This window comes from Chamaea fasciata, unplaced genomic scaffold (assembly GCF_029207755.1).
Source record: "Chamaea fasciata isolate MVZ Bird 193981 ecotype frontalis unplaced genomic scaffold, bChaFas1.0.hap1 SCAF_2, whole genome shotgun sequence".
NCBI lineage: Eukaryota > Metazoa > Chordata > Aves > Passeriformes > Sylviidae > Chamaea > Chamaea fasciata.
In genome coordinates, this window is record NW_027094087.1 from 49,438,127 (window position 1) to 49,453,032 (window position 14,906).

General features: G+C 35.2%; 1 protein-coding gene across 6 annotated transcripts in view; it reads left to right on the forward strand.

Annotated features, from left to right (window-relative positions):
- NBEA (neurobeachin) overlaps positions 1 to 14,906 on the forward strand; it is a 458,833-nt gene that overhangs the window by 117,211 nt on the left and 326,716 nt on the right. For all 6 annotated transcript variants that reach the window (XM_066176003.1, XM_066175999.1, XM_066176000.1 and 3 more), the window contains exons 11-13: positions 5,839 to 5,947; positions 8,405 to 8,557; positions 9,297 to 9,465. In XM_066176003.1, coding sequence (XP_066032100.1) covers positions 5,839 to 5,947; positions 8,405 to 8,557; positions 9,297 to 9,465 — 431 coding nt within the window. The remainder of the gene's footprint in view (positions 1 to 5,838; positions 5,948 to 8,404; positions 8,558 to 9,296; positions 9,466 to 14,906) is intronic.

Below are 14,906 nucleotides of genomic sequence, written 5' to 3' on the forward strand. Positions count from 1 at the left end.
AATCCTTCTCACCTCTCTCTTTCCTGAAAATATCGAAGTCTGTTTAATAAGCTCAGGGTTCTCAATTATTTGATTTATTGTTTGGATTTTTTTAATATTAGAAGGACTTTTTTAGCAGAACCCAAAACCTCATCATCTGAACATAAATAAAAGAATTATTGAAATTATCTATATTTCATAAGTTAGACAGGTATAACTGAGCTTCTACTTTTCAAGATTTATAGTTTGATAAGAAATAGGCAGGCTTCCTGTAATTTTCTACAGATATGAAACAACCCAGCTTGACAGGAATTAGTTTGATGTATTGATTTTATTTATTAGCCTAAGATGAAAAATCTATGAGTTTCCAAAAATTTTTATTAACGTCTTCAGTTTAATTGAATTTATCTTAAAGACCATGGCAGCAAATAAGATGAATGACATGTAGTATCCTACTTCCCTAACCTGTCCTCTCATCCTGTGTTGCAATAATTTTCTTATCATAGCTGGCGCAGGTATTTAAACTAGAGAGTAAGTCTGGAAGTAATCCTTCCTGAGGTTGTTGCGTTTGCCTTTGTGCCTCTCATGGAGAACCAAGGTCCCAGTCCATTGCTGTCTCCAGTGTAAAATTCAGAGTTGCATTGTTGAGCGCTGGTAATCCTCTCCCTCTCTATTTTGAAAGGAGGAATGCTGGATATCACACCTAACATTTCACATCACTAGAGTGACCTAGCTGTGATCAGATAAAATCAGTTGTATTTGAATTTTTCCCAGCTGTGAATGTGACGTGCCAGATCGGTCTGCCTGGACAAGAGTTTATAATGAAAATACAGCCACTGCTATCATGCGGTAGAAATCTGTTGTAAACTCCTGAATTGCTGTACCTCTGCATACTCCAGAAGATCCAGGGACTACTGAGGGTGGCTAATTTATTACTGGAGTCTGTGTCCCAAAATGTTTTACCTGTAAGCAGAGGTGACTTGTCTCTCTAGTTTTCTCACACAACACCTGTTCAGCTGACTCATGTTTATGAATGAAGCCTGATTAGTAGTCTTATTAGCTTCATCACGTTTCAAGAAAAAAATTGAAAAGCTTTAAGAAAGAAATCACTTCCCCTTTTCTCTTCAACAAGCTTACAGAAAGAAAAAAACATATTTAAACTGGAAGCTAAGGAAGCACTTTAGAGAGCTGTAGCTCATGGAGACATTAATTGTTGGTGTATGATTTTCCTTAATACCACTTCATCTGTTTATGCGAAGATTAATTTTCAATAGTTGCCATACTAACCACCTATGATGGAGGTCTTAATACAATCTTTTTGTGTTACTTTGGAAAAGCAGAAAATACAAATAAATTATTTTAATCTTTATAAAGGATTCCTTCCCAAAGAGAATCAGACAAAACAAATACCTGCGTCATTCTCTTTTATACAGACTCTTCAAGTTGAATGGTTTATGATTAATAATCATACGTAGATCTCCAAAGCAACATGCCTACCTTAGCTAAAGGTGCTTTTTGTAGTACCCAATCCAGATAACTTTGTAATGCACAATCCAAGAAGAAACTTACATTAAAGAAAATCTGACAGAGAAAATTATCATGGGAATGAGGAGTCTAGAGAAACTGATCTGTGTAGTGGTTTAAAAATAAAAGAACTGTAACAACAAAACAAACAAAAAACTAAGGTAAATTTCACTTTTATCTTAAGGCTCTTAATTCCTGACTTCTAAGGTACTTCTAAAGAGTATCATAACCACTGGAGGTACTGCGTCATCATGCTTTGGTCTATAACCTTTTTCTTCTCCTGCTTTTTAATAATGGAAAACTACTGGATTTTTTCCCCCAGAAGTTAGTTATATTTTCAGTGATTGTCATTGTTCTCTGATTTAGTGTTGGTTGACATATATAGTTTAATTTTCTATCTGTGTCTTGGCTCCACTGCAGAACAACTGATCTCTTCTAAGAAGGGCATGATGTAGAAGTGATGTAGAAATGGGCTGAAGTATCCTTTATATCTAGGGGTGTTTAAAGTAGGAAAGAATGGAGAGAAATTTTATGCAGCAGTGCACAGAATTTTGCAAGTTTAATGTGTAATGTCAATTACTATGCAGCAATCTGATGCACGTTAGTTGATAGTAAGTTTGTTAAATTCTGTTTGAAAAATTTTTGACAATAGACAAGAGTCTTCTCATCAATATTATTTTCCCTCCGTCAACAACAACCTTTTTAAAAGAATAATTTTGGCAACCTGCTTCTGCTGATAATTATTTCCACATTTCAAATCTTCAGGTTTAATTTTTGTTCAGATGCCAAAGTGAATAAATAAATTGAATATCCCTAGAAATTGTTAGAAGTTCTGGATACAGTCCTCCAAATTAGATTAAATTCTTAGAATGCAATATTGAGGGGGAAAAAACATTACTTCAGTATGGATTTTTGTATCTAGATAGACATTTCCTTGAGGTCAGTCTGACAGTGTGGGGAAAGAGAAGTTTTGAAGAGGCTGGGAAAGTTTATCTAAGAATTCAAGCAGATCAGATGCTCTCTGTGAAATATGTAAGGCGAACAACATTACATGTGAAGCCAGTGTTATGTGCAAAAGCTGTTACTTAGGGCAGTTTCATTCCTCCCTCCTCCTCCAAAATAGAAGTTTCAGCTAAAAGAAGTCTAAGCAACCTATCTGAGGGGAGAAAGTCCACAAAACAAAACCCAAGCCATTAATACCATACAATTCCCCCCCACCCCTCCCCAGAAAGAAAACATGAGAAAAAACCCCAACCCCACAGACAGTCGTAGTCTGTTTTCTGCCTGATCATCTTCAAGTAGTAATATCCTTCAGTACTGTACATGCAGTGAGAACTTTCATTTTGATTTTATAGTTCTTCTAGGAGTTAAAATATTACAAATCTTTTACTTACTTAATTTTCTGCATAATAATGTGAGCAAACTGCTAGTTAAATTCAATTATTATGTTAATTTTTATCAATACTGTGGTCCTATACCGTATTCATCTTAAACTTCATTGTGCCTCTATGTGCCGGCCAGATGGTTCCCCTTAACTGCTGCATTTTCTGGTACTTGGATTTTTTTTAATGGGCTTGAAGGTGTAATGATGCATTCATGTGTGCTATCCCAAGATTTGAATTACTATATACTGCAGTCAACTCTATTATTTATGGTGGCAATCTTGGATAATGCAGAAGCATTAGAAGTTAGAGTTACTGCCTGCAGACCTGAGCTGACTCTGCAGAGCTGGATTGAGGTATCTTTATGTGTCTGGATCAATAGATGTTAAAAGCCATTTTGGAATTAAGTAAAAGCATAGCTCATTCACAAAGACATTGGCTAAATTAATACATTTTCCGGAAACTAGGAACAGTAGCATCACTCTGCAGAAGCAGCTAAGGTAGCTCTGTGCAGAGGTAATGTGAGTAGGCAGGATTAATTAGTTCAGCCATAGCCTGCATAAAGGTGGTTAATATCCAAAAAGTGATATTTGGGCACTGGCTGCATCTGAATTACTACACTTCTTTTGAGCGTAGTCTTTCTACATGGAAGACTTTCTTACACAGCTTGTCTGTGTCTGTGGCATGGTTAGGTATAAATTGGTCACTTACGATTTCTGAGTTGACTTGTGGTTTATGTGTGCTTAAATGGAGGGAAAGATCTTTATTGTTATGGTGTCAGTGTATCTTACAGCTTGCATTCAGAGACGGTCAGAATTTCTAACAGTATTATAAATATTGTAGTGATACGAGATAAGACTAACTCTAACCCATGAGTTTACATCTAAATTCATAGAATGAACAAGTAAACTGTGAAACAAGTTTAAAGCCTTTTGACATAGTACTTCTGAGAATAGAAAACGAACTGAAGTCTGTTCATGGTACAAAAATCATCACAATCCATTTTAAGAGTATTTTTTTTTTACATTTGAATATAATAGTATTTGCTGTTGTAATTTAAATTCTCATTCTGCAAAGATGTATGCTGTTTCTTGACTTTATGCATGATGGTTTGTTGTTGTAAGGTTACTCATAGAGGATGGTAGTAAGCACTATATATCTAAATGGAATTTTCTTTCACCTATTCCAGTTTTTTAAAAAAAATTAAATCTTCAACACTTTATGTGATCTGCTTATGGATTTTCGTGTAGTAAAAATGATTAGATTCTTATTTTAGATGACAAATACAATAGAAACTTTTGGTTGGGGTAAGAAAAAATTGATGCATATAATCTGGTTTGAAGTTGATGTGACAGCTTGACAGGCTGTTTTGATAAAAGCTTTGCAGTACTGTAAATGGATATTATCTGTGTTCTTTTATTGCTGACACTCTGTGGAGCATTCTGTATGTGATTTTAGATGGATTATTATGACCATTCAGCAGTGAGGAAAGACAAGACACTATTTCATGTTCCCAGCATGTACTTGGGCTACCTCTGTTCTTTTATGTGACAGCCTTACTCAACAAATGGAACAAATCTTGTTTTCCTCAGCACTTTGATTATTTTTTGGTGCTGGTGTGGATTAACCAATCTCGACATTTATTTCAAAGTAAGAGATTCTATTTGAACCTTTAGATGACTAGATACTGTAAGAAAAGTTGAAATGTATCAAATGCAGGTTGGAAATTTTCTTTAAGTCGCTTTTTTATACCTGTAAAACCCACAGTTTTCACTCTTGCCTGTGCCTACTACCTATGTGAGAATTTTTGTGGTTGCAGATGCTTGTCTGTATAGCTAGGAACTGTTACAGGTATTTAATTTTTAGAAAAGGAAAAATGATTATACATACAATACTGTATGCAGTGTATATGCACTACCATGCATGCTATGATTGCATCAACTTTTTTGAGATATTTGAAAAGTAATTGTAAATACTTCCTTTCTGTCACATTTTTTTTTTCTTTCTTCCTTTCCTCTGGGTTTTTCAGCAACAGATGAGCGTGTTTTTGTTTTATTCTCATACCCAGGAGTCAATTATGATTTATTTTCCTGGCGGTGGATTGATCTATCATGTTTCCACTGCTGGTTTTCATAACATAGTTTCACTTTCCTGCCAATTCCATCCCCTAAAGCCTTTCATATCTGTTACATTTCTATACTGTAACCTTTTCTGAACACTTTCCCTCCCTGTACTTTCTGAACACTTCACTTTAAAGATACTGCTGGGATGGGCTGTTGGGTGATTTTCTTGTAGCCACTGGAGTCTCTCTGTGCTTTCCTAACTGGATGAAAAGTAATCCTTAACCTTTATTTGGGCAGGCAGATATTATTCCCATGTTTGGTCTTTAGAAAGTTTGAAGGAAGCTCTCCACCCTGTTGTTGTTCTACTGTGGTTTGTGATGGGTGTCATTGCCTGTGTCTATGTTTAAACATTTTATGCCTCCTTTCTGTGTTAGTAGTGACTCTAGGGACTAAAAGTGTGGAATGAGGACTTACCTAGCGGCTGCAAATTTTGCTGCTTAGCATAGTTACTCTGGATAGTGAAATGTTGGACATGGCCCCTGCCAGTGTCATTCCAGCACTGTCTACGGGATTCCTCTCAGCATCTTCTGCCTCTTTCAGCTGCCAAAACTTTGGCTACAACTGCAAGCTCCAGGACTGGATATTTAAAACATGGCATAGTCATGGTCAAACCAGGAATTCTGACAGTGTTTGTTTGAATATGAATTCCCACTCCTACCATTGTAATATGTGAAAAATCAATGGAGGAATTTCTTAACAGGAAAAATAAGATTTGTATTCTTTTAAGGAATTGTTCACCACCTTAAGCCTACTTCAATTCACTTCATAGCTGGTGATTGTTGAGAAAGCAACATTTTTAATCAGAAAAAAATTTTGTTCTTTACATGCAGTGCTACACTATTGGCTTTCTTGGTTGAGCTTCTTAAGAGTTCAGTAGCCATGCAAGAGCAAATGCTTGGTGGAAAAGGCTTTCTAGTCATTGGCTATCTCCTTGAAAAGGTATGTTTGGAGGGTTTTTATCTTTGTTCCTAGTATTTCTACTGCCATTGAAGTACTTTCAATCACTTGGCTCAAATGTCTGGTGGAATAAAATATATTTGTGATAAATGTATTGCAAATTAAAATATTTTAAAAGTTGTCTACAGGAGTGCCTTCATCTTTCTCATCCTCTTACATACCAGTATTCCAAAAATCGATTTTCTTGAGGTGGTTCTGTTCTCTTATTTATATTTTTACTTTAGATCAGTTTGTGAATCCCTTTAAAGTATGTTAATTTCTGCACTTTCTGTCCCCTCAAACCTGCTTAGGAAATTTCTCTTGTTTCTAATTTGTACAAACATAGCAGAAATGTCATAACTGAGATTGTGTGTGTGTGTGTAGGTTAATAAAAGTTAAATTATTCTTCTGTGATTCAATTCTGAAAATAGTTGCCCTGTGTTTTGAAGAAAATCTGTAACAAAATTTAATTTCTGAAAGAAGTAGTTGCAAGGGGCATTCCCTGTACTTGCTGGTTTTCAGGCATGATGAGCAGTTACCACAAAACTCAGGTTGAGTGCAGTTGTCTGAGGAACATCCCCTGCCTCCCTGCCTCATGACACCCTGTTACTGGGGTTCAATAATGTAAATAATCTGAGACCAAACTACTGTCAGTTATGCTAAGATAGTGATTCCACTACAATTGAAGCCCATGTCTCTGATGTTCTTGAATGTCTACTACTGGGTTTTTATTACCATGAGGTCAGCATAGCAATCTTTTAAGCAGAAGATAAAAAAAAATCGTAGTATCACCTTTCAAAGATGTTCTGAATTTTGAGGAGGAATGATAAGTAGTGTTTCTCATTCTGTTCCCTTTGTTCTTTGCGGCTGGGGAAATACCTTCACTCAATACCTAAAAGCAGATTTTCTGTGCTTCTGTTTCCTCTACTAAGCAAGTGTGATTTAGAATTTCAAAGAACTAGCCTAAGGTGGTGGTTTTTTCCAAGGGCAGGTTTTCTTGTGCCACAACCAGAATGAGTTTACAAAGCTGTTAGCTTTGGTTTGATAAGTTATGCAGAGACAGACTGATGAGCCCTCATGGAGGGCTTTCTCCTGAATAGAGCACTGTGGTTTATACACATGTAATACATCAGTTTAGAATGTTGTACACAATTTTTTTTAGAAGTCTACATGCTCTTCTAATTAACACCTGCTATGTTCATTAGGCTTGGGCATGTGGATATTTAAAAGGATTTCCATTGATCACAGCATAATTCTTAAAACTTATGTTGTTTTCTGGGCAGTTTTTTTTTATGTTGTATTCACTTAGCTGCAGTTTTTTGAAAGAATGTACTCTATTTTTTTCAATATTTGCTTATATTCAGTTGGCACACATGGTGGGAAAAAATCCCTTTGTTTCCTAGTCTCAATTTTATTATTTGTAAATTATCTGTTGTATCTGTTGTTCATTTGCATGCAATCAAATGCTTCAGAGACAACAGGGTTTGTTTGTTTGTTTGTTTGTTTGTTTGTTTTACTTGAACTTCCAAACAGTATTTTTGTTCTTATTAGTTGCAGATTCTTTATTGAGAATTTTGATGTACAAGCGAAATTCATTATCCAGGCTGAGCTTGTATTATTGACAAGTAGACCTCAGTTCTAAAAATAATAAATCTCCATATTCCCAGACCATACCTACAGCATTAAAAATAATTGAAAAATAGAATCACAGAATCATTTAGGTTAGAGAAGACCTTTAAGGTGGAGTCCAACTGTTAACCCAGCACAGCCAAGTCCACATCTAAACCTTGTCCCTCAGTGCCACATCTATAAAACTTTGAATACCTCAGGGATGGTTATTCCACCACTTCCCTAAGCAGCCTGTTCCAGTGCTTGACATTTTGTGGAGAAGGCAAGCAGAAGAATTTTTACGGTTTATTCATCTGTTAATTTAGTATGCAAGGAAGTTTTTCCAAGTCCTCATGCCATGTTACTACATAGGAGCAGGTCTCACCAGTGATTTTATGGCATACACTATGAAACTGACAGAGCCCTGGAATTTGAGAAAACCCTGAACCCAACTCCTTCAAATACTTACTTAAGTTTAAGAAACGAAAGCATGTCTTCCAATAATGCGTGTTCACACACTGAGACACCCAATTTCGATAAGACACTTCTTTAATTTAAGAAGAGATAAGGACTTTAGTTGAAGTTCTCAAGAATTATGCTGTAAAATGTAGGATCCTGGATGGGTTCTAATAAAATGAAAACAAACCCAAGTAAGCAAAATGCCAAAAACACCCAAAAAATAAATTGTTAGACAGTATAAACTGCCTTCATATTCAATGAGATCAAAATATGTAAGGCTGCACACATTTAGCAATGATGAACCAGGTGAAAATACTGCTTCATAGTTCTGCTGTAATTATATTAAAGAAGATTTTTACTTCATCTTTTTTCATTCTGATTATTTTCCCCCAGTCATCTAGAGTTCATATAACCAGAGCAGTTCTGGAACAATTTTTGTCATTTGCAAAATATTTGGATGGATTATCTCATGGAGCACCTCTGCTGAAGCAATTATGTGATCACATTCTTTTTAATCCTGCTATCTGGATACATACCCCTGCAAAGGTAATGGTTCACTTGAGTAATGTTATGACTCTCCTACAACAAAATTAAATACCTTTATTCTTTTATAACCTTCTACTTAGGTTTTTGGCTTTTCTCTTTTAGGTTTTCTTTTTATAAACATGGTAATATCAATGATTTTTAGATCATGAAGTCTGTACACTGCTTAACTATATACTCCAATTTCTTTTATAACTTCCTAAAAGCAGTTAAAGTATTGCCTAAGGTTCTGTCTGATTATATGAAAAGACTGTTACAAGAAACTCAGTCTCTTTTTCAGTGATTGCATTACATTGTTTTCCTACAGATTAAGCCTAAAATTTCTTATTTTTAGTTGCAGGCAAAATGTTTTGTTACATATTATTGTAAGCTCTCATTTTAATCCAAATTATGTATTCTAGTTTGATAAAATCTCTGAAATGTCATCGTTTGTCTCTGATAATAATGAATTATTTGCTTTCCTAAGTAATCATAGTTGAGATATATAAACCAAAGTGAAACGTGACATTGTCCTAAAAACTGAAAATATATACTTCTCGTATAAAAAGTTAGAATAAAAAACAAGCCAGTATGTTTATAATTACTTAAATCATTCCTAAGTACCAGTGCAGCCCCTGCCCTAACCAGAGTTGTAATTAGTTTTTCAGTTTTTTGTATCATATCCAAAGTCTATTCTGGAAAGACCCCTACAATTTAAGGTTACTAATAGAGATGTTGTATTCATAACTGTTTCATTCCTCAGGTGCAGCTATCCTTGTACACCTACCTGTCAGCTGAATTCATTGGGACTGCTACCATCTATAACACCATCCGCAGAGTGGGCACGGTGCTGCAGTTAATGCACACGCTGAAATACTACTACTGGGTGGTCAACCCTGCTGATAGCAGTGGCATTACTCCTAAGGGATTGGGTAAGTGCAACACATAGGGAAGAAAGTATGAGCATCTCTCCTGTAGGAAGGTTTATGATATAAATGTCTGAAAGCTCCTTGGATCTGTAGACAAGGAGGTAAATAAATGGCAATAGTTGATCACAGTGGTCAGCAGTAGAAGGACTGTGGAAGTACTTTTTGGTGTATTATTAACCCATGCTGTTAATTTACGTTTATATGTATTCCCAGAAGATTCCAACCCAGGTCTGCAGTCACATAGCATATACTTATGTGGGCATACTTTAGGAAACATGTTAAAAAGATTGATTTTTCTTCTTCTGTAATAAAGAGGATATATTATATGTGTTTCATATGCCAAAGAAAGCTTTCTGTGGTTTGAGTGATTAGTAGTGTTAAGTGATCTTGAAAACAGAGTGGAAACTTCTAGTTCTCACTGCAGAGGTCTCTGAAGCTGTATTTCCAGTTCAATAATTATTTTTCTCTGTCCTTATAAAATAGAGATTTATTTAACTTTGTTTAAAGTGACACACTTAGCTTAGCACAGGAGCTACTGACTGACAGCACCAACAAAGTGCAATAATGGATACTGGTTGAGCACTGCATGTTACAGATGTGTATTAACCAGAAAAAATCATTCTAATCCTGTACATTCTGGCTGTAATGCCATTACATTTAGCTATCTACTTGTGTAAAGCAGCAGGGATTTGGCGGAAAGTCTCTCAAAAACTGCCTGGTAAAGGAGAATTTATTAATTTCTTTTATTGTGTAACTATTAATGTCATGCTGAGAAATTGAATAATTGGGGAATGTTTTTAGTACATGTCACTAATATTCATGGATATTACATATCTAACACATTAATTATTGGGTAATTCTTGTTTGCAAGTGAGCTTTATGCATAGGTATTTCCCTCATTTTTTTTTTTAATAAATAAAACCAGAAGTAAAAATTCTTTTCCTAGATTAGGTGTCCTAATAGGCAATTAAAGTGTTGAAGGTCACAGAAGGAGCTGCTCTAGGATCTTGGATCACATTTATAGTTCTCGCATGGTATAATAGATGAAGAGTAGTCTTCAAAAATTAAAATTTATTTTAAAACACTTAACAAAATCCCACTTTCTTTGTTCATTTAACTGAAAGGTTTGAAATCCTAGATAATGAAAATTACCTGTGGTGGTTACTTAATTAACTTGAAATCTTTGTCAGTGATAAATTATATTATCCACTTACACTGATTCTGGATTCCTGCTGCCAAAATAGAATTAACTTCTTTTTTTTGGTGCCTGCAGTGAAGACGTCTCCTTCTGAGCTAGATCTCTGCTGATTATGCACAGTAGAATGCAGGAGTCAGTTGCCTTAATACAGGTTTTTCTAGCCTCATTGTTGTCTCTCAGTGGGGCATCTCACCTGCCTCTCAAAAGGATGCAGGTTTCTTGTGTATACAACACCAAATCTGCGTGTTTTGGGTAGATATTTTGCATACTTTGTGACATGTCAACTGACACTAGTCAGTATATTTAGGAAGCTGTGTCTTACCTCTAATTGACAGGCACTTGAGAAAGGCTTGCTTTGAAATGCAGTCACTTCCCAGACTGTTGCCTCGATTGATTAGATCTCCACTAACCTCGGTGGGAGGCTAGAAATTGGTCTTGTGTGGGAACTACACTGCTGATGTCTGAAATTAGGGTGAGCTGAGTCCTACCCTGGGAGTGTCTTTACCCAGATTCATACTTTCAGAGATCTGCTCTGTTGAGGTTATTGCTGTTACGCTGTGCAGGTACAGTTTACCCATCAGACAAATTAACTGTATCTGAGATCAGCCAGGAATGTTTAAAACTCAGATGATCAGCTTATATACATTTTTGTGACTGTTGAATACCCAGCTGTTGTGGGGTGATGTTTTCAGATGTCAACCATATTTACAGCTAGATAGAGACTTGGAAAATTCCTCAACTAGCTTGAGAGTGGAAGTTAGATAATATAGTCTACTTGTTATGGCTGGGATTATTATTTAATTTCTTTTTCTAGTATATATGTTTGAATTTTAAAAAAATTCCTGTGCTTCTATGTCATGATACTACTACCTAACAACACTTTGAAAATGTATTGCATATTACAGGCTGCTTCCCTCTGGCTAGGTTTGCTCCTTGTAGAGTCAGTGACATTTCTTTCTGTAGAAAGCATGGACTGTTTTTATCTCGCCCATATCTGCTTCTTTGCAGTTAGCTGTATTTTTTGAGTATTTGTATGTGTAATGCCAGTAGCATGGCTTCAAAAAATATATAATGTATTCATCAGAATCTGAACAGAAGGCATGAGGTGCACATGGATACAAAATTAGGAATGAAAAATGAATCAGTTAACTCTAAATTAAGCATAGATATGGCTGGTTTATATCCCTACCTTTTCTTTCATTCAGAGTAATATGCATTCTCCTCTCATTTGTGTCAGTTCCAGACAAGATTTTTTTTTTTTTTTTTTTAAATATGGAAGGCAACCAGGTCAGTCCCTGAAAGGGTTAAATTAGTGGGTGCTTGGTGTGGCAGTTTGACAACAAAAATCAGAATTTCTAAGGCCTTCATACAGTATTTGGGAAGGTCTTTTATAAATTTAGGCCATGCATATTTTCAAAAAGCACGTTATGATCCACTATATCTGAATTTTCTCATTTTGTCTTTAGATTTATAGATAAACTTGACTTTTTGAAAGTTTAATATCTTCTTTCTGCCTTGTTCTCTATCCTCTTCCTTCTTCCCTGCAGAAGGCCCTGTCTAATTGATACAACTACAAAGAAGTAGTAGTTTCTTTTCTGTCTGTAAGAGTGGCTTTTCTTGTATTGTGTTGAAGAATGTCAGCCTATCAGAGAGGAGGATCAATGACTTAGCAACAGATGCGCAAAGCCAGCACTGCTATGAAATTTTCTCCATGCAATTCAACACTGGGGGGTTTTTGCTATTATTTCACAGATAACTTCTGCTTCTGACTGATAGAACTGTAATAACTGTGGTGATTTGCAAGCAAATGACTGTGAAAATATAATAATTGCTGAAGTGATGGGTTGCTAAATTTAATTTCATATTAACTTCATTTCATAAAAGACTTTTTATGAAATCCACATTAGTTGCTAGCAACTGATAAAATTCCTGAAAATATTTAATAATGGATTTAATGGAAAATATTTAACAATGGATTCAACAAATATTTAATCACCTGAATATTACATCACTTTTCTTTACGAAATGGTTTTTTAATGTTAAGTGCAGGTTCTGGCTGATTCAGACAGCTTATAGTCATAGAATACAGTCCTAGAAGTAGCTGTAGTTATTACACTGAAGGCCTTTTTATTTTCAACATCTCATAACTCCACCAATCCCAATAGCTCAAAAAAGGTAACTCTTCTAGGATTTTGGCTTTGTGTTAATTTTTATTAGCCTGCCTGCAGCCACTACTACCAGAAAGTTTATAAATTGAAATGTACAATAACATATAAAAGATTTTGCTAAAGTAAGAAAGTTGCAGTGTAAAGATACAGTTTTTTGAAATTTAAAGTTGCTGCATTTTACATAGCATTTGATATTTCAAAATGAAAGAGTAGGACCCATTTTCTATAAACTTTAATTTTCATGTATGAAACAGAACAAGTCATCATGAGAGTAAATTGCAGCTGAAATTCTAGGCTGACTTGACATGAGACTTTTCAGATCTGAAGACGACTTTACTCGTGCCAATATATAAACTTTGACTGTATGTGCTAAAGTACCTTCAGATCATTTGCTGTCATATTAGGAAGTAAGCTTATTCATGCAGACATTTAAATAGTGTGATGTTTTCTTGTCTTCTAGGCATGTCATCTTTTACGTGGAGATACTGAAACACATTTTAATATTAGTAGTTTGATTTACTATTACTTGCAGACAGTTACTCTTCTTCAGGGTTTATTGCCTTTTGCTGTCTTAGTAAAGCATGAAGTTGAATGAGTTTTCTGCACTGACAGTTTAGTAGCCCTTATTTTAAAGCCAGAGGAGCTCAATATTGAAGCTTCAAGTTATTGAAGATAATTTTGTTGTCTTTTAAAAGTTAGTTTTTCTTTTGCTTCTCCTAGTAATCAGCTTATAAAATGGGAGGTGTAAATGCTTTTTAAAAATGAATTTTAATAAAAAATTTAAAAGGCTCAGATACTTATTTTAAATTTGGTTTTGTATCTTCTCTTTCATTATTGGTTTCCTGTTTCATGCTGGTATTTCTTCTTAGATTCAGACTACTGAATTCATATTTGTATTCCCATTTCCTTCTGGGTACTGGAAACACTGTTTCAGAGTGTAGAAGTATCAGCTTGGTCTGTATTCCCAGTAGGTTTTACATTTTAGATGTAGATCCACATAGTGGAGACAAGTTGTCTGTTCAGAGCTATGAGTTACACTTTTTTTTTGGTGTTGCTTTTTTCCAATTTTTTCACAGAGAACCTAAAAAACTCAAACTAATTTCCAAAGAAAAGAATCTAAATTTTATTGTTTGTTTTACACTTAGAATATGGTTAGAATTGTTATCTTGCTTTGCCACGTGCATCCCTTTAATATTTTGTTAAATCATACAGAACAAAGGTAATAGAATCACCCAGCCATTGCAGTATGAACACACAACAAAGCAGATAATGAAGTGAAATTTATTTAAAATATATAGCTTCTTTCTGTGATTATTTTATGTTGAATTGGAAGGGACCCATCAGGATCATCAAGTTCAATTGCTGGCCATGTGCAGGACACCCCAAAAATAACACCTTGTGCCTGAGAGTATTGTCCCAACTCCTGAAGTCAGACAGGCTTAGTGCTGTGACCACTTCCCTGGGCAGCCTATGTTGTATGAGAGCAATGTGCATTTAAGTTCCCAACAGCTGTGTGGTTCAGGTCATTCCTGAGCTGAGTGGCCAAGCATTTATCTCTCTTCTGGTGTTTCGTGTGTCCTTCACACTCTAACTCTCAATGAGTACTACCTTTAGGAGTAGTTTCACAGAATGCATGGTGGTTAAAGTACAGGTTATGTCATGCTAAATAGTTTTCAAGAGTGTTTTTCATGTCCAATATTTTTGAACATGAGCTGTGGAAGTGGGAATTAGAGAAAATATTGTGAGGCGAAAGTAACTATAGTTTTTGTAGTTAGAAAAAGTTCCAAAGAGTTACTTCAGGAGATGGGTTTGAGTGGAACTCAGTTCTTGTTAGATTTAGAGCAGAGAGAAAATCAGGTCCTCTGTGATCCACATATCATGTGACGTTATTTATGCGTGCGTGGAGATGAGATTCTGCTATGTGTATCATGTTTTTTTTAATTTAAGGAGTAGAAAAATCATGCTTTTTACATACTGAAAAAGAATCAAAACAGATGAAAGAATGTTACATTTGATTGTTGCTAGAACAGATAACGCAATTTTATTTTCCAAAGACAGAATTAGAAATCATTATTTTT